Source organism: Camelina sativa, chromosome 15 (assembly GCF_000633955.1).
Source record: "Camelina sativa cultivar DH55 chromosome 15, Cs, whole genome shotgun sequence".
In the NCBI taxonomy this organism is placed as follows: domain Eukaryota; kingdom Viridiplantae; phylum Streptophyta; class Magnoliopsida; order Brassicales; family Brassicaceae; genus Camelina; species Camelina sativa.
Genome location: NC_025699.1, coordinates 10,010,063 through 10,033,456, shown reverse-complemented (window position 1 = coordinate 10,033,456; position 23,394 = coordinate 10,010,063). Strand labels below are relative to the sequence as shown.

Below are 23,394 nucleotides of genomic sequence, written 5' to 3'. Positions count from 1 at the left end.
CCACTTGGTGAAGTAGTCAGTCAATATAAGAAGAAACTTTTTGCCGTGCGACGCGGGCAGTGGTCCGACGATATCCATTGCCCATCTCATGAACGGGTACGGCGCTGTTGTTGTTGAGAGTAATTCTGCCGGGGCGTGTATATCGGACGCATGTCTCTGACACTTTTCGCACTTCATGGCGAACTGTTCGCAGTCACTGACCATAGTCGGCCAGTATATTCCATGTTTCCTGATTTTTAGTGCTAAGGCGTGTCCGCCGAAATGGTTTCCTCCAGCTCCTTCATGCGTTTCCTGCATTACTCGCTGGGCCTCTTCTTGTCGATCATGAAATGGTCGAACCCCTTTGCGAGCTCCTTTACTATCTTTAAGTATGCGTCCATGGGGCTGCATTTGGTACCGTACTCTCCATTGTATTGGTTTGCGACGAGCTGGGAATCGCAGTAGGCGTGAAGCCTTTTTACGCCGATCCCCGCTGCAAGCCGCATTCCGGCAAGTAAAGCTTCATACTCTGACTCATTGTTTGTTGCGGTGAAGTTGAGGCGGAACGACTGCTCAACAACCTCTCCAGTTGGGGATGTTAGGCGAATCCCAATTCCTGAACCATGCTGCGACGAAGCTCCGTCAACGTACAAATACCAGTTTTCTTCGCTTGAAGTAGGAGAGGTGAAATGTTGAGGCAGCTCGACAATGAAATCTGCCAATACTTGACACTTCATGCAAGTTCGGCCCAGATATTCGATATCATATTCACTTAATTCGATTGCCCACTTCGCCATGCGACCTGATTTTCCCGGGCTATGAAGAATTTGCCGCAGAGGTTGGTTCGTCAGGACCGCGATTGTATGTGACTGGAAATAGGGTCTGAGCTTACAAGCTGAAATTACCATGGCATATGCAATTTTTTCCAGGTTCGGATAACGCAACTTNCCAGTATATTCCATGTTTCCTGATTTTTAGTGCTAAGGCGTGTCCGCCGAAATGGTTTCCTCCAGCTCCTTCATGCGTTTCCTGCATTACTCGCTGGGCCTCTTCTTGTCGATCATGAAATGGTCGAACCCCTTTGCGAGCTCCTTTACTATCTTTAAGTATGCGTCCATGGGGCTGCATTTGGTACCGTACTCTCCATTGTATTGGTTTGCGACGAGCTGGGAATCGCAGTAGGCGTGAAGCCTTTTTACGCCGATCCCCGCTGCAAGCCGCATTCCGGCAAGTAAAGCTTCATACTCTGACTCATTGTTTGTTGCGGTGAAGTTGAGGCGGAACGACTGCTCAACAACCTCTCCAGTTGGGGATGTTAGGCGAATCCCAATTCCTGAACCATGCTGCGACGAAGCTCCGTCAACGTACAAATACCAGTTTTCTTCGCTTGAAGTAGGAGAGGTGAAATGTTGAGGCAGCTCGACAATGAAATCTGCCAATACTTGACACTTCATGCAAGTTCGGCCCAGATATTCGATATCATATTCACTTAATTCGATTGCCCACTTCGCCATGCGACCTGATTTTCCCGGGCTATGAAGAATTTGCCGCAGAGGTTGGTTCGTCAGGACCGCGATTGTATGTGACTGGAAATAGGGTCTGAGCTTACAAGCTGAAATTACCATGGCATATGCAATTTTTTCCAGGTTCGGATAACGCAACTTAGCCCCGTCGAGGGTCTTGCTGACGTAGAAGATTGGCTTTTGTTCGCCTCGGTCGTCTCTAACTAATACTCCGCTAACTGCCGACCTCGAAATGGCGATATACAGGTAGAGCTTTTCTCTNGTCGAACCCCTTTGCGAGCTCCTTTACTATCTTTAAGTATGCGTCCATGGGGCTGCATTTGGTACCGTACTCTCCATTGTATTGGTTTGCGACGAGCTGGGAATCGCAGTAGGCGTGAAGCCTTTTTACGCCGATCCCCGCTGCAAGCCGCATTCCGGCAAGTAAAGCTTCATACTCTGACTCATTGTTTGTTGCGGTGAAGTTGAGGCGGAACGACTGCTCAACAACCTCTCCAGTTGGGGATGTTAGGCGAATCCCAATTCCTGAACCATGCTGCGACGAAGCTCCGTCAACGTACAAATACCAGTTTTCTTCGCTTGAAGTAGGAGAGGTGAAATGTTGAGGCAGCTCGACAATGAAATCTGCCAATACTTGACACTTCATGCAAGTTCGGCCCAGATATTCGATATCATATTCACTTAATTCGATTGCCCACTTCGCCATGCGACCTGATTTTCCCGGGCTATGAAGAATTTGCCGCAGAGGTTGGTTCGTCAGGACCGCGATTGTATGTGACTGGAAATAGGGTCTGAGCTTACAAGCTGAAATTACCATGGCATATGCAATTTTTTCCAGGTTCGGATAACGCAACTTAGCCCCGTCGAGGGTCTTGCTGACGTAGAAGATTGGCTTTTGTTCGCCTCGGTCGTCTCTAACTAATACTCCGCTAACTGCCGACCTCGAAATGGCGATATACAGGTAGAGCTTTTCTCTTTCCTCGGGCTTTGAAAGTATGGGAGGGGTGGTTAAATAAGTTTTTAACTCGACGAACGCCTGCTCGCATTCGGCGGTCCATTCGTACGCTTTGTTCGTCGATCGCAGCAATTGATAGAACGGTAAGCTTTTATCGGTTGACCGCAAAATGAATCGGTTTAAAGCTGTTATCCTGCCGATCAGGCGTAGGACTTCGCACTTGTTTCGCGGCGAGGGCATGTCGAGTATGGCTTTTATTTGCTTCGGGTTTGCCTCTATTCCCCTTTTTGTGACGATATACCCTAGAAATTCTCCTGACGTCACACCGAATGAGCATTTTGCCGGGTTGAGTTTCATGTTATACTTATTCAGGGTTTGAAAACACTTTCGCAGGTGCTCGACATGATCGTTTGCGCTCGCGGATTTGACTAACATATCGTCGATGTACACCTCCATAGTTATTCCTAATTGGTCTGCAAACATCTTATCGACAAGACGTTGATAGGTGGCTCCTGCGTTTTTCAGACCGAACGGCATTACTTTTTAGCAGAACGTGCCTTGATCTGTGATAAAGGCGGTTTTTTCGCGGTTGTCGGTGTGCATCAAGATTTGGTTATATCCTGGGAAGGCGTCCATGAAGGAGAGCAATGCATTGCCTGCCGTGGCCTCGACGAGCCTCTCTATATGTGGTAGCGGGTAGCTATCCTTGGGGCAGGCTTTATTGAGATCCGTGAAGTCGATGCAGACTCTGTTCTTCCCATTTTTCTTTTTAACCACCACCGGATTTGCTAGCCACTCAGGATACTTAACCTCCATGATTGACCCGACATCTAACAATTTTTTGACCTCGTCATTTACTGCTTTAGACCGTTCGGGTCCGAGCTTCCGCCGCTTCTGCTTGACGGGTTTATAAGTGGGATCGACATTAAGTTCATGACTTGTGACGTCCATGCTGATTCCAACCATATCGTCAAAAGACCAGGCAAAAGTGGAAGCGTTGTCCTTCAAGAATTGGACCAGTTCGATTCTTATTGCCGGGCCGAGATCAGCGCCGATCCCAACGCACCGCTTTGGGTCACTCTCGTCGATATTGATTTCGTCGAGCAGGTGGTGACTCGGAATTTCCTCGGGGCTAGGTGCTGGCGGCTCGTCTAGCGCTTGCTGTGATTGCTATAAATCAGCGGCCTTCCGTAACTTGCATTCGATTACGAAACAGTTCCTAGCGTCTGCTTGATTGCCCTTGATTGTGAATATCTGGCCGGACAGGGGGAACTTCACACACTGATGATAAGTGGATGGGACGGCCTGCATGTCGTGAATCCAGGGGGATCCGAGAATGATGTTATAAACAGCCGGCTTGTCGACCACAACAAACTTGTGCCACGAGGATATGCCGGATACGTAGATTGGCAACTTGATTGTGCCGGACGTCGTCATGTAATTTCCGTCGAACCCGGTGAGCGGCGTGATCGATGGTTTGATTTCTCTATTATTGACCTCCATTTTGTCGAGGACATCCCGAAAGATTACGTTGACGGAGATTCCCGTGTCGACCATAATCCTTGTTACTTCGCTCTCTCCAACGTGTAATTCGATGACGAGAGGGTCGTTGTGCGGGAAGTTGACTCCATCCAAGTCGTTTGCTGTGAACGTAATCGGAGGTACGAAGGGTGGGACCGCAGTTGTGCCGGCCTTTACATAGTCGCGAATTGACCGCACGGAATCTCTACATGCTGTCAATCCTCCCATTATCATGTCAAGACGGCGACGGGGCGGCCATTGGGTCGCCGTCGGGTCGGCGTAGAGGGTGTAATTGCCGAACTCCGTTGGGAATTTAACACATTGATGGTAAGTGGAAACCACAGCTTTCATTTTATGGAGCCAAGGCGTCCCAAGGATGGCATTATACGCGCTTGGACGGTCGACGACTGCGAAGTCAAAGAGGTGAACCGTACCACCGACCCTCATTGGGAGCATGATCGTTCCTGAAGAGGTAAGAGAGCATCCATCGAAACCAGTCAAGGTTTGTACTTCGGGCATGGTCAAGTGCAGGTCGACCTTTATCTGCGGGAGTGCCCTCAGGAAGATGACGTTAACAGAGCTTCCTGTATCGACCAACACATCCGGGGCTAAGCAATCGCCAATGTTTATTTCAACAACGACAGGTCCAGTGGGCGAAGTCCGATGCTCGGAAGTGTCCCCTTCTCCGAACATGATCGGAGAGTACGATCGGCATATAGGTGTTCTGCCAGGCAACCAATCGCGTTCGGCTCTCTCGACGTCGTGGACGGGATATAAGGCGCGAGGCCAGTTAGGGTCGTACGGTAGACTTCCTCTTATGACATTAATTCTACGGCGGGCTGGAGGTGGTGGCGCGTCAGCCGGTTGGTTTTCTTGTCCTCCCACCTGGTTGCCAGCTGCGGGCTGGTTATTCGGCGCTGGTCCATTGTTGAAATGGTTATTTGGACCTCGTTCTTGATGCCCATGGCGTCCTCGACCTCGCGCTCGCGGGGCATTACTCTTGTACTGGCGTAACTCCACTTTGACCTCGCCGTTGAGGTACTTGCCCAGCAGCGCGTTTTGCAAGTGTCTGCAAGACTGCGTAGAGTGCCCGGTGTACTCATGTAACTCGCAATACAAGTTATGGTCAGGCTCTTCTCTTGCCCCTTTTGGTGGGGTCGCTGGTACTATAGCTGACGAGCTGACTGCGGGGGTTGGCGGGGCGTCATTGACGAGGTACGTTGCGCCGCGCTTCTTACTGTCCGCGAGGTATTCTTTGTCGAGGTGTTGGCGAGGTTCGTGGTATACCTCTTTTGCTTTGCCAGTTGGCACTTGAATTCCAGTAGAAGCACGTTTTTTGTCGTAGATGACGTTTTCTTTTTCCAGTTCAATGTGGACTCCCGCTCGATGGAGGGCATCTTGGAAAGTTGGGAATCTGTTCAACTTGAGATCTTTTCGGAACGCTGATTCGTACCATAGGGCCTTGTGAAGGGCTGCAAGCGAAACGCTATGGGGTGCTTTTACCTGTGTGGCAATCTTTTTGAACCTATCCATGAACGTTCGCAACGGCTCATGCTCCCCTTGCTCGATATTGTGGAGATCGGCGATTGTCGCGGTGGGGACGGCCAATATCGAGTATTGTTTCAAGAAGGTCAGCGAGAGTGTACGGAAGCTGTCGATTGAGTCAGGCGGCAAAGAGGAGAACCAGCCGAGGGCGTCGCCGCTCAGGTTTTCGATGAATAGCTGACACTTTCCAGCGTCTAGCTCTTCCGGGGAAAACTCGCAACGATGGATTGCGATCTCGAAGGATGTCAAATGGTGAGTTGGGTCCGAATCTCCCTTATACGGAGGCAGGTGCTTTGTTTTGCAATCGGGACGAACGACGACCCGACGGATTTGCGCAGTGAATGGAGTTTTTTGGGACTGCTCCAACATATGGTCTACATCAGGTGCCGCACTGGTTGCTTGGTGGAACTTGCTTGTGACATCCTTCATTTGACTTTTGAGTTCGGCCAATTCCCCGCTCTAGTTCTGATCGGCGCTATTGGGATCGGCTCTATTGGTGCCGTCTGGATGTTCGGCATTTTCTTGTAGTTTTGCACAGACGCTAGAGAGAGTGGCGAATCGTTCCTCTGTCTTTCTGTCTTGGGCGTCGATCTTTTCCAGGATGCTTCGCATTAGTGCTCCTATGTCGAGGGCGCTGATGCCTTCTCTGATCGAGCCGTTTGGCGTTGTCGGGGGCCGGGTCGGCGGTATTGGAAGCTCATCTTGGGCCTGCTGGATGCGGTCCGGCGTGTCCGCCACATATCCGTCGCTGCCCGTCGTTTCTCTTTCTGCCATTGCTCAAAATGTGCTTCGTCGATGTTGGACTTTCTTCAAAAGATTTCCTTGTTTGTTTCCCTGGATGCGCACCAAATGTTGAACTAGTATAGCTACTAACTCGAGGATGATATAATAGAAAGGGTGAAACAAAGGACTTTTATTAAGATAGTCAAAGATCGTTGAATTACAATATAACCGTTATAAGTCGTTCGGCTAATTACAGAGAATTGTGCTTCTCAAAATGACTAACTGAACTATAGCTTAGAATCAGATTTACTCCTGACTCTTGCCCGATGTTACTTGATGCCTTCTGCAAGCTGCTCCCTTGGTATTTATAGCTGATGGGACGTTTCACCTCTCTGCCTCGGGATCAATGTGGGATTGTCCTCAAGTAAAGTCGGCGATCGTTCTTATTCGGGCCGTCATTTATTGGGCTGTCCGTCTTAATTGGGCCTTCTAGGAGCTTAATCGGCCCGACAAGTGGGCTTTAGTTGGTCTGCCTTCCTGGGTTTTTGGGGTGACTGTTTCGATAGTGGGCCTGTAGGAAAGCCTGTTAAAGCTGGGTGAAACCCATATCCAACACCATGGCTCTCCAACAGTGGTGGACGGGAAGACGAGGACGTTGGCTGGCTTGAGGTCGCAGTGAACGTAGCCGTTTGAGTGAAGAATCTCGAGTCCTTGTAGGATCATAAAAGCGGCGCGTCCGATCATATTCTCAGGCATCGGCCTCCCACGAAACCGGGAGATCATATTGAAGAGAGTGCCTTTGGAGGCATATTCCATATAGATGTGACATCCTTCTGCGTCTGGTGGGGCGGATAAGTGAACAAAAGAGCTTAAGGCTTGGACGATGCGTGGATGATTGCGGAAACGAAGCATGATCCTAACCTCTTTATTGAAATCCTTCACTTGATTGAACGAAGAAGATGACTTCTTTGCGTAGAGTCGGAAGTTAGAATCGCGTTGGAGAGAGACACAGCCAAAGCTTCCTCTGCCAAGAAAAGAGACATGCTTCAACGAGGACTCTTCTACACGCGGAGGCTTTCTCATCATCCTATTCCTATCCATGGTAATTAACAGTACTCTCTTTAAATCTAGGTTTTGTTTCGATCTCTGATTTTTTTGTTTTACTTGGACAGATAAGAAAGCGAAACAATTGTAGTAATGGTTCAATAATGGAGTGTGATATCAATCTATTTATAAGATCTAATTAAATTAAGTCGGTTGTTTCACTCCTGACTCCTGTTTCGACTTGGGAAAGGAAACGCGTCTGTGTGAAAAAGGAAATTTTCCCAATCCACCAACCATTGATGGACCAACTCTTTATTTTATGGAAAATAAATCCAGCCCATCAAAAGCCCAACTTCTCTAATAAAATCGATCCTTTTTTTGGATTTTTTAGGATCGATAAGGACCTTGAGCGTGTAAGAAGGTGATTGGGTGCGGAAAAGAAAAAAAAAAAATTGGGGTTTTTTTGTTTCTTTCTTCGCTTCCCGTGTTCTCCTCTCTCTCGAGACTTCTCAATTTCGATGATCATCTCCACTCCACCGCCTATAACATAGAATTCCCGTGTTATATAACCTTTAGTCTTTGATTATTATATAGCTGAATTCTATGTTTTATGAATCTTTTTTTGTAATTAGTAAAAAATTGTTAGGTTTGTAAGTTTCATCCTGATTGATTACTTTTGCTCCCCTCTCTAGTCTAACGATCAAGATTTGTAACTAAAACATCTGTGAATTGGCTTTCATTGTTTAAAGGATGTTGTATAAATTAGATTTTAGTGTATCAACGCCTAGTTTATTTAAAAGAGAGAATAAAATAGAAAGAATGATCAAATAGATAAATCAAAATCAGTACCTAAATCTAGATCCCTGATCTCCTCTTTGATTTGTTTAAGATAGTCGTCAATTCTGGATATTATTTCCGGAACTGATTTGAGTTTTGAGATTTCTTCCAGGAACTCATCACGATCCTTCCTGGGGATTGAAAGTGAAGAGAAGCTTGGGAGAGAAGAAAGGTTTTTAAATCAGAGTGGAAAAAAAAACAACACATTAAAAACCCTCGAAATTTACCTGATCTTCTTTAAGTATCTTGGACGAGGATGACGAATTAAGAATAAACGTGAACGGACTTGTCGGACTTCAAATGAATAATGCGACTGTGCATGCACCATTCTCGACAACGAGATATGTCGTCTCCTTCTTCTCTTTCGCCAAACAAACTCAACTTTTTGTCGCTGAAATTATAGGGAAAAGATTAACAATATTAGTGTTGCCAAAAAAAAACTCGCCATACTCTGAAAATTAATATTACAACGTTGCCTACCTACCGTTTTTCTTAATATTATTTTTAAAAAAGATAATAATACCAANTTTTTTTTTTTTTTTTTTTTTTTTTTTCTGCAAATCAAACTTTCATTAAATTCAAAAGTAAGTAATTACAAAATCGTTATACAAAATTACTGTAACACAATTATTACATATCATACACTAAGAAAAATACAACAGAAGAGAAATTGATGATGTTTTCCGAAGAGTAGCCTTACTCGCTAACCGTTCATAAGATCGGTTATTGTCCAACTTCATATTTGATTTTTCTCTGTTATGATTTGCTTGCAGCATCTTGTGGCTGAACTTTCTTTTTGCGAACCATAACTGTAAACTCAATGTAGCCAAACATAATTCTGGAATATAGACATAATGGTACCAATGCTTCCGTACTAAAGTCATTTTGAAATATCTCGACTTTGTAATATTCTTCACAAGTAGTTTCAATACAGAAATAATATCCACCGTACCATCCTTTGAAGAGATCTTCTTGATAAACTTCAACAAAACTCTAAAATTCACTGGAGGCCACAATACTTTGTTTGATCTCACACTTGGCTCAACACCATCATGAAGAACACCCAATATATAAGCTAATGTGAATAGTTGTAGTCATAAGTTTTTGTCTATGGGAGACAGAATGACAACCATCAATCGGAGATTGAAATAAACTGACACAATTACTCTTTGGCTGAGGCAATCGGCTATAAATTTTGTTATGTAGTGAATCTAATAGAATCGGAAGGAATTGTCCATGGTAAAATCATATGTAATAGTTCTCATAATTTGCAATCAAAAATAATAAATCCAGAGTTAAAAAAAAAAAAAACTAAACTTTATATCTTTAAAATTAAACCCTCAACTCTATATACTAAACCATACTTCTCAAAACTATAACCTAATTTTAATATAATTAACCCAAATCTTTAATTTAAAAAAAAAAAAAAAAATCTCTTTTGTAACTTTTAGAAATTTACATTTTTTGGTGATATCCTAATGCCATCTCGAAAGTTTGTGCTATAATTGTCAATAAAACATTTCTTTGTGATATTCTAGGGTATTTTTCTAAAATTAATGTAAATCATTAAATTTTAAAGAAAAATACCATAAAATAGCACTAAAACAAATTTTATGGACAATTATAAAAACACAATCCACAAACTTCAAAACTAGCATAAGTTGACACAATTATAATAATTTTAATTTACTTATATTTTTTTTTGGGTTTGAGTTGATTATTTTATATTTAAGGTATATGTTTTAAGGGTAGGATTTAGTATTTATAGTTTAATTTTGAAACATGGTGTTATTAGATGATGTTTTGAAAGTTTTGTATCTTTCTTTTTGAAACAAAACTTTTTTAAATTAGAACATTTTAGATAAACTTTTTTGTAACTTTTAGATTAAAAATTTAAAATATTTTTGTAATCTTTTAGATGATGTTCTAAATTTGGAAACAAAACTTATTTTTATGTTATTTGTGAGAATATATATATTACCTATTTTAAAATGAAATCAATAGATACCAAAAAAAACAAAATAAAAACTGAAAATTTTCTATAAACTCTTGTTTGATCCTCAAAGCTTGTTATGGAGTAGTAACCTATAGTAGGAAAAATAATCATTAATCTACCAATAAAGTATTACAAACAATGATCAGATCTATAAATCAGTTGTTAAACTTACTTTTTAACAGCTTCAATGTTCCTAAGGAACTCGGTGTTTCTCCTTTCCTCCTCCTCGTCCATCTTCCTAAGCTCCTCGGCGACTTTCATATGCAACTCTGTGATTTCCCTCAGTTCTTCTTTGAGTTTGGCCCTGACTGCAAGAATACAAAAAACCTTAGACACTATAAAGATTAATCATAACAAGAGAGTGATATATATATATATATATATATATATATATATATATAAACGAAAAAATAGAAACTTAAAACATATATATATATATATACCGGCATCTTCTCTCATCTTCCGCTCTTCGAGTTCCTTTATTCGATCATCAACTCTGGATATTTGTTCTGGAACTGATTCGAGTTTGAAGATTTCTTCTAGAAATTCACGACAATTTTTCATCAGTGGGATTGAATGTGAAGGGTGGCTTGGGGGACAAGCAAATGTTGTAGAAGATTGCAAGGAAAATAATTAAAATAAAAAAACAGCCAAAAAAAAAAATTAAAAAAAAATAAAATCCTAGCTGTAAATACAATACCTCGAGTAAATTCTAGAATCGACTTGCTGGATCTCAGATGAATTATACGAATGCACCATCTTGAGGACGAGAGTTCTGTCGTCTCTCGACTGTACCTCTTATCGTTAACAAAAGAAACAAAATCCTACTTTTGTTTGTATATTTTTAAGGTTGATATATATTTGTTTTTGTAGATTAAATTGTTTAACAATATTTTCGCCAACTAGAAAAGTCTCCCCATCCTATATTATAGCGCCACCACTTTACTTTTTTTTTAACAATTAATATCAAACTTAAACACTATATATATAAGGTTAAAAACACGAAATTAATGGCCACCAAACTATATATGATGAATTGCTGGAAACGACGTCAATATAGAGAATAGATAGGATACAAATCAGGATGAATGAGATTATATAAATTTTATTTACCAATCAAAGTATAACAGTTACCAATAAAAAAAATATTTTCTGCCGGGTAAATTCACCTTTTCATTCTTTGCTCTTACAAAACAAAAAAGTAATTTAGATAACAACCATGAGTATTTTTGGAAAAAAAACCAGTAAAGATCTAAAAGAACATTCAATGTGATATACTTTGATAGTTCTTAGAAACATTAGAAAAAACTAGAACTGATCACCAAAACTATTAAAAATGTTGTTTTCGGTTTCGTAATTTTCTTCTCATCAATTGCTTGGTTTACATTTTTTTCTATAATGAGATTAATTATAAGTTAACACACGCATTATTGGAAAGGAAGTTTCTTTTTATATTAAAAGGTCTCCACTACTCTTTGTTTAAAAAATGCATCTACCACCAAGATGCGACAGAAACATGCATGAAATCTCCCTTTTTGTGTTTGTACGTAGAACGTCATCTTGTAATCGATTATAAACTAAAAATACAATAAGAACTAGAAGATAATTGCAGATGATAAAAGTAATGTCATCAATAGATACCAAAAAAGACCCAAAAAAAAATCATTTATTTTTAGACCCCTCGTTTGATCCTCAAAGCTTCAGTGTTTATTATGTACATGTAACCTCTTCTCCTGTTACGCGTGCTGTTGAAGTAATAAGAATATTAAGATGCTACGTACAACGTACTGTGCTAAAGATGAAATTGTTTTAATTATAGGATTCTTAATTAAGACGAACATATGTACAGTATATCTAGTCCAGAAAGTGACAAAAGAGTTTTTGTATTCTTCACAGTTAGTATGTGTACGCTTCAAAAATGTTTTACTTCTACACAAATTTCCTTCTGTGATTCGATGTATACGATACGAGTGAAATTATATGTTGTGAAGAAAAGTTATTTACAAGCAAAAAAGGACAAACAACTGAATCATTCTAGTGATTGTATATTAAAAAAAGGGGCAACACTTGAAAGACGTAGAAAGAGAGGGGTGTGTGCATGGCAAACAAATCAAAAACAGTCTCAGAATCAATGCAATGCATTACTCCCGTAGCTAATGACCAAAGATGATTTTTGTTTTTTGTTTTTTTAACTTTTAAACCCAACAAAAAAACCCTAATACAATACTCATTCCCGAGACTCAATTAATGTCTTCTTTTGCTCGATGATGGTCCAGCGACGTCGTCGTCAATTCTTGGGCGCTTGTCCGTGGCCCGGGTTCGAGATTCCTGCAGTCTGCTGCTGATTTGTTGTTCAGTTATACCTTCGATGCCCATCGCCTGTTTGACTCCTTTAGGAGTAGCGGCTGCCGAAAGAGGAAAAACAAGAAAACTAAGCAGAATGTCCTAAATATGAAAATCAAAGCACAGTTTCTTTAGAAAAGTGATAAGAAGACTTACTAAATAATCCGCCGAGTGAATGCACTGCTTCATCGAACGACCTTATGAGCTCCTCTGTCCATTGCAATCTGAATCTTGGTTCTGCAGCTTCTGGTTCTTCTTGAACCGGTGGTAATGAGCCATAGAAAGGGTTCCATGTAGTAGGTTGTGGCCAAGAGAAAGGTAAGCCAGAGGAGTACGACAACGGGGCCGTTGGTGGTGGATAACATGAAGGAGGGAACCCCGGCGGCGGGAGAGAGTATGTCGGTGGAGGCACAAAAGATTCAGGCCGTGGCTGATAGGAGAACGGAGCCGTTGGTGGTGGTGGAACATGGAATATAATGCCTGCGGCGGTACGAAAGTTCCCGGCGGTGGTAGATCGAAGAGCATCGACGAGGCCGTTGCTGGTTGAGAGTATGATGAAGATGGTGGAAGGGGGAGTCTCGGCGGGAGCATTGAGCCTAAAGATAATGCAAGGTCCGGTGGGGCAAGAGAATGTGTGGAGGATGGTGGAGATAACTTCTCACGCACGCTCCGAAACAGAGTATACTCTGTTTTTGTTTTAAAGAAATCAAGAAAATGAAATTAAGAGGATATGAATGAAAGAGAAGAATCATTACTAAACCTGTTTTAAGTTCATGTATCTTTTCATCGAATTCTTTCAACTTCTCGGCCACTGCTTTCTTCTGCTCGTCAACTCGTTTATCGATCTCCTCCCAATCTTTCCTCATACGAACCTCTTCTCTATGCTCTTCTTCGTTTCTTCGGATGAACTCATCGAGTTTAACTATCTTTTCTGCCATGGAAGGCGTTTGCTCTAGTTCTTTGATAAACTCGACCTGAGATTTTTTGAGAATGAACTCTGCCATGATTCAAGAGAAAAAGAGAGATCGAGAGCGAGAGAGTTTGTTTTCAATTCCTTTTATACGTTCGGTAATTTACTAACTGATAAGAAAGTAATTGCATAATTTGTCAAATACTTTAAATAATTTTCAATATAACCCTTCCACATAAGTTACTTAAACTGTTAAAGGACTTTGAAAATCCTCCAATTATCGGAATAATTAAATTACCAAAACCCCCACGTCTGAATTAGTCTGTTGTTGTTAAATATATTTTCCAAATCTTATCTCATATAAAATAAAATAATTTTAATTTTTCTTCCATGTTGTATGTACTTATTGTTTGAAAGTTCGAAGAGTTAATAATATTTATCCTACGTTTCCATTGTTCATTGTATTAAAAATGTTTTTTCCACCAAGAGATGACAGAAGTACATAAAACTAATTAATCTTCCTTTTTGTGTGTGTGTATTGTCGTGTACATACTACATACTAGGTGTAGAACGTCATCTTTTACGAACATATAAAGTAAGAAATCATCGTAAAATATTATAATAACTAAAAAGATAATTGCAGATGATAAAATTTATGTAAATCACTAAATTTCTACAAAAGAAAAACACAAAAACCCCTCAGAATTCCATTTATTTTAAAACCCTTGTTTGATCCTCAAAGCTTGCTGTGGAGTAGTAACCTATATAGTAGTAGCAAAGGGTAACCAATAAAAGTATTAAAAACAATGATCTTATCTATTTCCTATAAATAAATCAGTTGTTAACAACATACTTTTGAAGTGCTTCAATGTTCCTAAGCAACTCTGTCTTTCTCCTTTCCTCCTCCTCGTCGATCTTCCTAAAATCCTCCATCAGTTCTTCTTTGCGTTTGGCCCTGGCTGCAAGAATACAAAAAAACCTTAAGACACTATAAAGATTGATCATAACAAGAGAGTGACATATATATACCGGCATAACAAGGGTAACCAAGAAAATAACAAGGGTAACCAATAAAATAAATGATAAAATAGAAACTTAAAACATATATATACCGGCATCTAGTCTCATCATCCGCTCTTCGAGTTCCTTTATTCGATCATTAACTCTGGATATTTGTTCTAGAGCTTCACGATAATCTTTCAGATGTGAAGGGTAGCTTGGGGGACAAGCAAGTGTTGTAGAAGATGCAAGGAAAATAATTAAAAAAAAAAACAAACAGCAAATAAAGTTTTAATTTAAAAACCCTAACTAGAAATGTAATACCTCGAGTAGGGTGAGTAAATTCTTGAATCGACTTGCTGGATTTCAGATGAATTATACGAATGCACCATCTTGAGGACGAGAGATCTGTCGTCTCTCGAGTGTACTCTTATTGTTAACAAAAAAAACAAAACCCTACTTTTGTTTGTATATTTAGAAGGTTAATATTTGTTTTTGTAGATAAATTTGTTTAACAATATTTTCGCCAACTAGAAAAGTCTCCCCATCCTATATTATAGCGCCACCACTTTTTCTAACCATATCAAACTTGAACACTCAATATTCTTAGAGAAAATACAAATCAGGATGGACGAGGTTACATAAATTTTATTTACCAATCTAAGTATAACAGTTACATAAGAACATTCATATATGTACAATGACTGTGTTCTCGTACAAACATATCATTCTTTCACCTGTCTAAAGAAGAGAAAAAAGGAACCTGAGACATACTTCTTGGACTCTGGCTCCATGATCTTCGAGGCGAAGGCATTGAAGGCATCTTTCTCTCTGGATTCCTACTTCTTCTGCTCTTTGCTTTTCCCTGCATCAAGAGTTTACAAGCCTCTCTTAAAACTTATCTGTGAACAGAATCGAAGCTTCAAATGGAAATATATCTTAATTACCTTTAATCTAAAGTGGTCTAGTTCACTTTCAAGTAAACTAAGTTTTGTCTTGAGCTGTTCGAGAGCCTCTTCAGCAACTTCAGGGTTTATGTCTGTAATGTCTTCTCCTGTTACACCGGCTGCCTGAGGGAATTTTGAGTCCACACAAAGATGTTGTTTTGGAGTTTTAGATCATTGGAGTTGCAGAGCTTATTATAGCGAGAATCTATGACTGTTGTTACCTTGAGGATACTGGTACAGAGACCTAATAGCTTCTGAGCAAGCCGCATTCTATCCTCTTCAGTTTCCTTCAGTTTGGTACTTAACTGATGCGTCTTGTCAAGGTTTGAATGTAGGTTCTTTCCAGACGACGCTCGGTACCAAGCAAGCTCTTCTTTGGCACGAGAAACACTCACATCTGCTCGCCGTAACTTCAAATTGAGCTCATCAAGCTGAAGTTTTAACACACTGTTTTCTTCCTATTGCATATGACACCAAAGGAAAGGGTAATAAGTACCAGAATAAAGAAGAATAACTATATCTCTACACAGAGAAGTATTGCAAGTTAGAGATTTCTTGCCTTGATTCGAGCTTGATCACGAGTTCTCCACTCAGGGTTTCGATGGGACGATAGCTTCTTCATTTCCCCTTCAAGTTCTATCACTTTTCTTTTATGACTAACATTCTCCTTCTGTTGAAAGTAACAAGATTAAGATACGTTCTGTGGCGACTAACTTATTTTGTATAATGTGTAACAGTAAAATAAAAAACTGGTGCCTAATTTTCCAACCTTAAGTAATTCATTTTCTTTCTTAAGCAGCTGCTCATGCTGCCGATGTTCCTCGAGTTTTATCTGCGCAGTAACTAAATCTGTCTGCTTTCCGTCGATTTCCTCTATCCATCTGCATTGAGATATTGTATAAGAAACTATGATATAACATCTGGAACTGGCCACAATCCATATTTCTGCTAGTGAAGATTTGGCAGAGTACATCACTTGCTTACCCTTGCCTTTCCTCATTGTATTCATTAATTTTCTGCTTGAGATGAGAGACTTCAAGATCCTATATACATAAAATTTCAGACACAAGAAGTTTGGTTATTATCAAAAACTTATTAATCTTTCTTGCTGGAGTTCTATCCAAAGAAAAATTACCCTTTCTCGTGAATCTGAACTATTAAGTTGAAGCATCTCTGCTATCTTCAATACTTGTTGACTATCCAAGAATGACTGCAAAAAAAGGCGGAAGAAGGAAACAGGGTCATTGACTTTCAGTTACCATTTAGCGGTTTCTACAATAGAGGAACAACAAGACAATGACTAATGTAACTAGGTTAGGTTCCACAGAGATTAAAGATCTTTCTTTATTTTTCATTACATAGGCAGAAACATGTTAAAGCTATACACAACATGGGGAAAAAAAAAAAAGTTAAATAACTACTTACCGAACAATTCTGTTTGACACCCAGCAAAACTCGATTAATATCATGGGTCATGCTATCCACCTTGGCGAGTTTCGAATTCAATAAAAATATCTGGGAGCAGAAATACGAGATTAGATAATAAATACCATGTGCATGCCAAACGTTCCAATATAACATATAGCTAACATTTTCGACTAGTTACCTCTTTCTGCCGGGTTGCAACTACAGTTTCAAGCTCCTCAATTCGTAGCCTTGCAGCAGAAAGCTCCTCATCCTTCTCAGATCTCATTTGTTGTGCAATTCCCAACCCTATGCATCTGAAAGGAGAGCCAGAACCCCGAGGTTTCCCTGAACCTTTACTCAATGAAGAATCTATAGCTTGAGAAGCATGGATTTCTGGCTTTACTTGCTCAGCCATTGCTTCCAACTCCTTGAACTGTTTGCAATGGATCAGTCTTAGTAATGCCAGTCTTTTGGTAAGCTTTTAAGGGTAGTCAATCAATTAGGAACCATCTTTACCTTATGCATGTATTCTCTAGCCTGAGCCTCAGCATGCAAATTCAATTCCGAGATATGCGCACTGAGTTGAGAAATCTGTTGCAGAGTAAACATACATATACGATCAGAAAACTCTGAGACTATCATTAAGGATCCATCCCCTGTTTAAAATAAGAAATTTTGTTACCTCGGTCTTTTGGTCAGCCGTATTTCTCTCAAGCGCTTCTATATGCTTTTTAGCTTTCTCAAGATCAATATGCTTTTCATCTAGAATTCTTTGACCATGCAAAATAGGAAATGAGTTGCTTTAAAGTTTAAACATATACCTATATTTTAGGTTGCTTACACTTTTCTAACCTTTTTATTTCCCCATCAGAATTTCTAGCACTTTCCATCTGCTGGCGTATGGTATGAAGGTCCATTTCCAGCTCCTCCCTTTGCAGACGCTGTCTTTCAGCTTCACCTTTGACAGCATTAACCTATTGAAAAACGTCTCCGTCAGAAAATTAAACACATCGATTAAAATAAGCTGTTACATGGTAAAGAAAGATTAGCTCTAACCTTGTTTTCAAGAACATTGATAGTATACTCAAGTTTCTCAACTGATCCTTCTAATAGCTTCACTTCTTCTTCTCTCTCATTGGCATATATCTTTCTTGATTCAGCAATCTGTGAGAAGTTAAGTAAGTATTGCAAAAAGGAATAAGAAAATGGACATGTCGTGTCAAGTCTAACTGTGTTGTTGTCTACCTGTTGAGCTTCTATGTACCTAGCTTCCATTTCTTTAGCCTCAGATTTCATCTTCCTGAATTCTTCTTTCAGATACAAAACCTCATCTTGGAGATTATCCCTGTCATCGATGGCCTCATTCAGTTTTTTCTGGGTAAACTCAACTGTATCATTCAATTGTCCGAGAGCATTTCTTAGATTAAAGAGCTCCATCTCCATGCTTTCCGATACCTTATTTTTCTGGATCAGCTCCTCCTCTAGAGAGCTTTTTTCTGTCATGAGAGCTTCAGCTTCCGCTCTAATGTCTTTATTTTCCGCTGACAGCTTTCGTTGACACTTCCTTACCTTTTCAGTATCCACTTCAAGGTTGCAGATTATTTCCTTGCTCTCTTGCAGTCGAACTTCAAGCATTTGGGCGTGAGAAACGGCATCTTCTAGTTCAAAGGTTTTCAATGCTAGTGTCTTTTCTAAAGCTTCAACATGAACCATGATTTCCTTTGTTTCATCTTTCTTGTCCCTGGAATTCGAAGCAGATTCTTGTAGTAGGCTGAGGTCAAAAGACAACCCCTTTAGAACATCATCCTTTCTCAAAAGCTCATCGTGGAGATTCAGATTCTCAGACAACAAGTCTTGTACATCAATCTGCAAAGATTGAACAGTATCTGCGAATTCTGAAGCCTTATTGAAGTTTTCACACATCAGTTGCAACATTTTATCAGAAATAACTAGACCATCTCTGGTTAGTTTCTCCAGTATCCTGCTATCTTCAGCTAAATGTGTGCATTTGGCAATGCTTAGCCTCGTAACATCTAGTGCTTTAAATTGATCTTCACCAAAATGTATGACCTTGTTCTTAAGGGAGATGTTTTCCTTCTTCAACGAACTGACAGCGTCAGCATAAACTTGTAAATCCCTTTCTTTGATATCCAATTCTTCTGCCGTGACTGACTGGGAATGTTGGAGACTGTAAAGTTCAGAAGCTTTCATCGCCAATTCTTGCTGTATCCCAGTGATGCGAGACTCCAAGAAGAAGACTCTTTCTCCAAACACCTTGTTTACTTCGTCCATTTCAGCGATTTTTTGTACACTGTGATCAAGATCCGATGAGAGAACCTTGATTTTACTTTGTGCTTCAGTCACCTTTTGTTTCACTGAAACGGTCTCCAATTTGTTATCAACCAGACGTTGGTCTTTGAGCTCACTCTCCACTTGGGAAACAAACAGTTTCTCTTTAAGATCCTCAACGATGGCATGATGATCAAGAAGCTCTCTATCTACAACTGCTAGACGAGAAGAATATTCTTTTACTGTTTGCGCCAGAACAACTGACTCAACATCCTTTGAGCAAAGGTCCATGAAATAAAGCTGAACTTCGGTGTCAAAGAAATCATCTTTCTGATTCAGATGCAGCTCTTGCTCCAACAGAGTTTCTGCAAGGTTCCCATTGCTCAAATCTATTTCTTTCAGCAAAATATCAAGCTGAGACCCCATGCTGTTAGATCTTTGCAACATCAGCTCCTCCTGGTACTGTAGCCCTGAAATTTTCTGATCAAAACTGCTTAATTTTGTAGTAAGCAGATTAGTTGCTTCTTCACTTCTCGAAATTCTCTCAAAACCATTCTTTATATCAGTCAGTAGTTTGCCCTTCAGATTTGCAAACATTTCAAGCTCCCTTCTTAACCTTAGATTGTTATTTCTTAATCCGGCTATGGAAGAGTTTGATACACACAGACCACGTTGAAGCAGACCATTTTCGGTATTGATCCCTGTAACTGTTTCTAACAAAACCCCCATATGGCATAGGTGTAGAACTGAGAGAGCACAATCCTTCATGATTATTTCTGACCAGATATCCTCAAGGAACAATCTAGCTGAGTTTGTATCTGAAACCCAAGACTTCAACTCAGATAAATCATTGGCCATGCCAGTCAAGGCCACCGACGACTCATCTTGTAATTTTCTGACAACAGTTTCCAGCTCTTCGACCAGATTTCCTATTCCCATCAAACTTGACCCGAATAGTTTCTCAAGGTACGCAAGTTTCTCATTATCTTTGACATTTATGGATTCCAGCTCCTGCAGCTTGTCATCTAAGGCGTTTTTCTCTCCAACCAAGCTGATTTCCCTTTTTTTCTGCTTCTCCAGGTCAAATTTCATCTTTTTGTTCGCTGTTATGAGTTCATTGACTGTGATATCTGCATCTTTAATAATCCCTTGAGCCTCCTCAAATTTCTTAAGAACACACAAGTTTTCTACATATTCTTGGTCAGCATCTATCTTCATCTTAGCTAATTCATGCTCCAAAGTCTGTAAAATTTCCTAAGAATTTCAGAAATACAGAGAGAAAATATATAGCATCTGAGAGATGTCAATAATAGGTGAAACCATAAATGCAGAGTCCCATATGACTCAGAATGAGAAAAATAAATTTGAAAGGGACAAAAATAAACAGTTACTTGCCTTAAGTTTATGATCTGTGACTTCCACCTTGTGCTCATATTGTTCTTGCATGTTATTCATCACAGTTTCAAGGTTACAAAACTGTGCAGCAAGATCGTTCAAGTTGCTTAAGCTTCTTTTCTCAGATGCCTTTAGCTCTTCCTTCTCACCCTGGAGTTTGGCCATCTCAACTTGAACCTCCTTCAAGCTTACAAGTGCATATTCCATTTCTTGCTTTAGCAGTATGATCACTTTACCTCTCTCACTTGACACCTTGCTGGTCAACCTCATGGACTCTGTATGGTTGTTGTTTGGAGTATTCTCTATGCAAGAGGAGACAACTACATTCTTTCCAAGTTCCTGTTTGAAAAAAAATTCAAGTAAAGGACTAAGCACACTACTATACATAATAAGGCATGATCGTTAATTAAGAAAGTTTTCAGCTCACCTGTCCTTCACTACAGTGGAGTGGAGAACCTAATGACTTCTCTGCCTCAGTGTATTTGTCATGCTCTTGACACATATTTATGCATGATCTCAGTCCAGACACGCCACCCTTGAGCTCAGAAAGCTTCTCTTTCATTGCCGAAATGCCAGTCTCCTCAATTTCTTCAAGCTTTTGTGCTATAGCAGAAGCATTTTTTTCTTCCTGTATAAGTTTGCTTCTAAATTCCTTACAGGTTGTTTCCAAATCTTGTACTTGTTGCTTCAGAGAAAGAATTGTTCCAGCGGATTCCGCAAGCTGAAAATCCTTTTGCTTCAACTCAAAAGTATGGGATTCGGTTACCTCAGAATAGCGGTTGACAATTATTAGAGACGCTGTTGCACAATCTGATGCTTCACAAATCAACCTTTCAGCCATTTTGAGCTTCTCTTGAAGCTTTGATATGATCTCTGTTTTTGTGCACAACTGCGATTTCAAGAGTGTCTCCTTTTCCTCGTACTCTCTCTGGTGCGCTTCATTCATTACTATTGCTGCCCCTCTAAGAGACGTCAACATGGATTCTATATCACATTGCTTTTTATTGGCATCCTCCAAACAACTTTCAAGATCTTCAATCATTAATTCCCTCTCAGAAAGTGTTCTTCTTAATCCGCCAACCTGTTCAGATATCCATATCCTTCTATCTGGTAAGGAACCCGATATAAGATCAGCCTGGTAACACGCATCTGTAAGGCCTTCATTCCCATTCAGCAGAATTTCTTCAAGCTCAGATGTGAGAAGTTCCATTTCATTTGAGATGATCTGTAGTTCCATGTCTTTGCCTCGGAGCTTTTCTTGCAACTGCTCGTTGTCCATAATCGTGTCTCGTAAGTTATCCTGCAGCTCCTCCATCTGAGCTTCTAAAAACTGTACCTGCTTTTCAGTGACGTTTTCTTTTGATTGGAAATCACTGACCTCCTTCTGAAGAACTTCAAGCTCATTCTGCAAACAGACAATCACCTCCGCAGTTGCAGCTTCAGCTTGCTTGCAAACTTTTTCCATTTCTTCATCTCCACATGCCTTAGAAGCGATATCACTCTTGTACAACATGTTCAACCTCTTAGCTTTTTCAAGAGATGCTTGCATCTTTTTAAACTTTGTATCAATTGCATTGTTCTCTGCAGGAATATCTTTGAACTCATTGCACTGTTTGGACTTCATTGCTGGGATGTCAAGCTCTTGTTTTTGTAAAAGCTCGATATAGTTCTCCTTAATTCTCCTCAACTCCACTGCTTCTCGGATCAATATAATGTTTTGCGATTCAAGAGCTTCAACTACAGACTTTGTCTCCCCCAGCTCACTATATACATTTTCTTGCTGCTTGCTAATCAAAAGTAGTTGGTCCTTCAACTCTCCAATATCAAATTTCAAGCGAACTGCCTGTGCTTCTGAATCACCACGTAATGTTCTTTCCTCATCGAGTATAATTTTTAGTACATCCAAATCAAGCTGCAATTTGATGATTTCTTCTACATAATTGACCTGCTGACCAGCAAGTGTTTTGTTCCGCTCAACATTTTGAGTTTCCAACAGGGCCTGCAGTTTTTAGGCAACATTCAACTGTTTAGTGAAAACGCTCAATGGTAACCTGCAGAAACAATATCATAGATGGTTGTGCAGATTACTAAACCACACTGTTCTTATTGTGCAGACCTTTTGTTTGTTCGCAATGCTATTTTCATCAGGTGTGCAAGCTCTGATATTTTCGACCATGACCTGTAGATCTTGGATATCTCTGCAGAAGAAAGGCAAGAAGACTTGTCAGGGGTATGGAGAAAATGAGAACTCAGTTGCCATATAAAAGGAAACAAAAAAGAATTATCAAATCAGATTTGCTAACCTACTAAGCTTTGCATTCTCTTCCAAGCAAGAACCAAGGTTACTTCTACATTTCTCAAGTTCGTAACAGGTCTTTTTTAACTGCAATAGAAATACGTTAAGAAACTGAAATTGAAAATATAGATTAGAAAGAAAATAGGAGAATGACTTATGAGAAAGAAAGTGAATCGACCTCCTCCTGTAGAGAACAATTTTCTTTACTCCTAAGTAATGCACCCTGTACCATAGCAGATACAACAAGATTATTGACAAGCAAGCAATGGCGCATAATTATTCGGCATATTAAGAGATTTAACGTATAAAAATAGGTGAATATATGTAACCTGTGGCTCTATTTCATCATCAACATGTTTTTGCCGGTCAGAGTTTTCATTAAGAAACTGGAAGAGCTGCAAAATTAATAGCTAAGGTTAAGGATGGCATCGCAATCAAAAACAAGAGTGCATCACCAGGATATTGTGCTAACTAGAGGCACCTGGTTCCGCAGATTTGAGACTTCGCCCAGTAGAATTTCTCTCTCACCTTCCTCATAAAACTCTTGAAATCTGCATAATAACAAAACTCTTTTATATAAAAAAGCACACATTATCTTTAACTTTAGCGTTAGATGTTTCCTGAAGATTTATCACCTTCTAAGTTGGTCCAGAAGCCTTATGTTTTCCAGGGCAAAGCGAGTCAA

At 40.1% G+C, this 23,394-nt stretch overlaps 4 protein-coding genes across 4 annotated transcripts in view; all 4 read right to left on the bottom strand.

Annotated features, from left to right (window-relative positions):
• Nucleotides 6,419–8,509, bottom strand: LOC109129200. The gene is made up of 3 exons (XM_019236919.1): nucleotides 8,353–8,509; nucleotides 8,140–8,259; nucleotides 6,419–7,830 (listed from the first exon to the last, which is right to left on the bottom strand). The coding sequence occupies exons 1-3, from the start codon at nucleotides 8,453–8,455 to the stop codon at nucleotides 7,631–7,633; spliced, it is 423 nt and encodes a 140-aa protein (XP_019092464.1). The 5' UTR covers nucleotides 8,456–8,509; the 3' UTR covers nucleotides 6,419–7,630.
• LOC104748313 (putative cyclin-dependent kinase F-2) lies at nucleotides 6,736–7,347 on the bottom strand. Its single transcript, XM_010469977.1, has one exon. It carries the CDS (start codon nucleotides 7,345–7,347, stop codon nucleotides 6,736–6,738), a length of 612 nt encoding a protein of 203 aa, XP_010468279.1.
• On the bottom strand, nucleotides 14,074–14,819 carry LOC104746293. Its single transcript, XM_010467740.1, has 4 exons — nucleotides 14,700–14,819; nucleotides 14,489–14,592; nucleotides 14,230–14,335; nucleotides 14,074–14,137 (listed from the first exon to the last, which is right to left on the bottom strand). The coding sequence occupies exons 1-4, from the start codon at nucleotides 14,765–14,767 to the stop codon at nucleotides 14,113–14,115; spliced, it is 303 nt and encodes a 100-aa protein (XP_010466042.1). The 5' UTR covers nucleotides 14,768–14,819; the 3' UTR covers nucleotides 14,074–14,112.
• Nucleotides 15,006–23,394, bottom strand: part of LOC104748311 (kinesin-like protein KIN-12D) — a 14,256-nt gene continuing 5,867 nt past the window's right edge. The window contains exons 17-37 of the mRNA XM_019236699.1: nucleotides 23,191–23,260; nucleotides 23,039–23,104; nucleotides 22,888–22,932; nucleotides 22,717–22,796; nucleotides 22,530–22,611; nucleotides 20,841–22,412; nucleotides 20,414–20,752; nucleotides 17,975–20,260; nucleotides 17,786–17,893; nucleotides 17,582–17,703; nucleotides 17,412–17,499; nucleotides 17,246–17,320; nucleotides 16,929–17,162; nucleotides 16,748–16,837; nucleotides 16,458–16,532; nucleotides 16,307–16,365; nucleotides 16,092–16,203; nucleotides 15,882–15,992; nucleotides 15,544–15,780; nucleotides 15,323–15,445; nucleotides 15,006–15,240 (exon numbers count right to left, since the gene is read on the bottom strand). Coding sequence (XP_019092244.1) covers nucleotides 15,109–15,240; nucleotides 15,323–15,445; nucleotides 15,544–15,780; nucleotides 15,882–15,992; nucleotides 16,092–16,203; nucleotides 16,307–16,365; nucleotides 16,458–16,532; nucleotides 16,748–16,837; nucleotides 16,929–17,162; nucleotides 17,246–17,320; nucleotides 17,412–17,499; nucleotides 17,582–17,703; nucleotides 17,786–17,893; nucleotides 17,975–20,260; nucleotides 20,414–20,752; nucleotides 20,841–22,412; nucleotides 22,530–22,611; nucleotides 22,717–22,796; nucleotides 22,888–22,932; nucleotides 23,039–23,104; nucleotides 23,191–23,260 — 6,106 coding nt within the window. The 3' untranslated portion in view covers nucleotides 15,006–15,108. The remainder of the gene's footprint in view (nucleotides 15,241–15,322; nucleotides 15,446–15,543; nucleotides 15,781–15,881; nucleotides 15,993–16,091; nucleotides 16,204–16,306; nucleotides 16,366–16,457; nucleotides 16,533–16,747; nucleotides 16,838–16,928; nucleotides 17,163–17,245; nucleotides 17,321–17,411; nucleotides 17,500–17,581; nucleotides 17,704–17,785; nucleotides 17,894–17,974; nucleotides 20,261–20,413; nucleotides 20,753–20,840; nucleotides 22,413–22,529; nucleotides 22,612–22,716; nucleotides 22,797–22,887; nucleotides 22,933–23,038; nucleotides 23,105–23,190; nucleotides 23,261–23,394) is intronic.

Bases quoted from the DNA above. Each gene is read 5' to 3' on its own strand.
- LOC109129200 (XM_019236919.1), bottom strand. From the start codon at position 8,455: ATGGTGCATGCACAGTCGCATTATTCATTTGAAGTCCGACAAGTCCGT. The intron at 8,260-8,352 runs AAATTTCGAGGG...TTTCAATCCCCA, and splicing joins ATACTTAAAGAAGATCAGGT to GGAAGGATCGTGATGAGTTC. The intron at 7,831-8,139 runs GTACTGATTTTG...TCTATGTTATAG, and splicing joins GATCAGGGATCTAGATTTAG to GCGGTGGAGTGGAGATGATC.
- LOC104748313 (XM_010469977.1), bottom strand. From the start codon at position 7,347: ATGGATAGGAATAGGATGATGAGAAAGCCTCCGCGTGTAGAAGAGTCC.
- LOC104746293 (XM_010467740.1), bottom strand. From the start codon at position 14,767: ATGGTGCATTCGTATAATTCATCTGAAATCCAGCAAGTCGATTCAAGA. The intron at 14,593-14,699 runs GTATTACATTTC...TTGTCCCCCAAG, and splicing joins ATTTACTCACCCTACTCGAG to CTACCCTTCACATCTGAAAG. The intron at 14,138-14,229 runs GTATGTTGTTAA...ACTACTATATAG, and splicing joins AACATTGAAGCACTTCAAAA to GTTACTACTCCACAGCAAGC.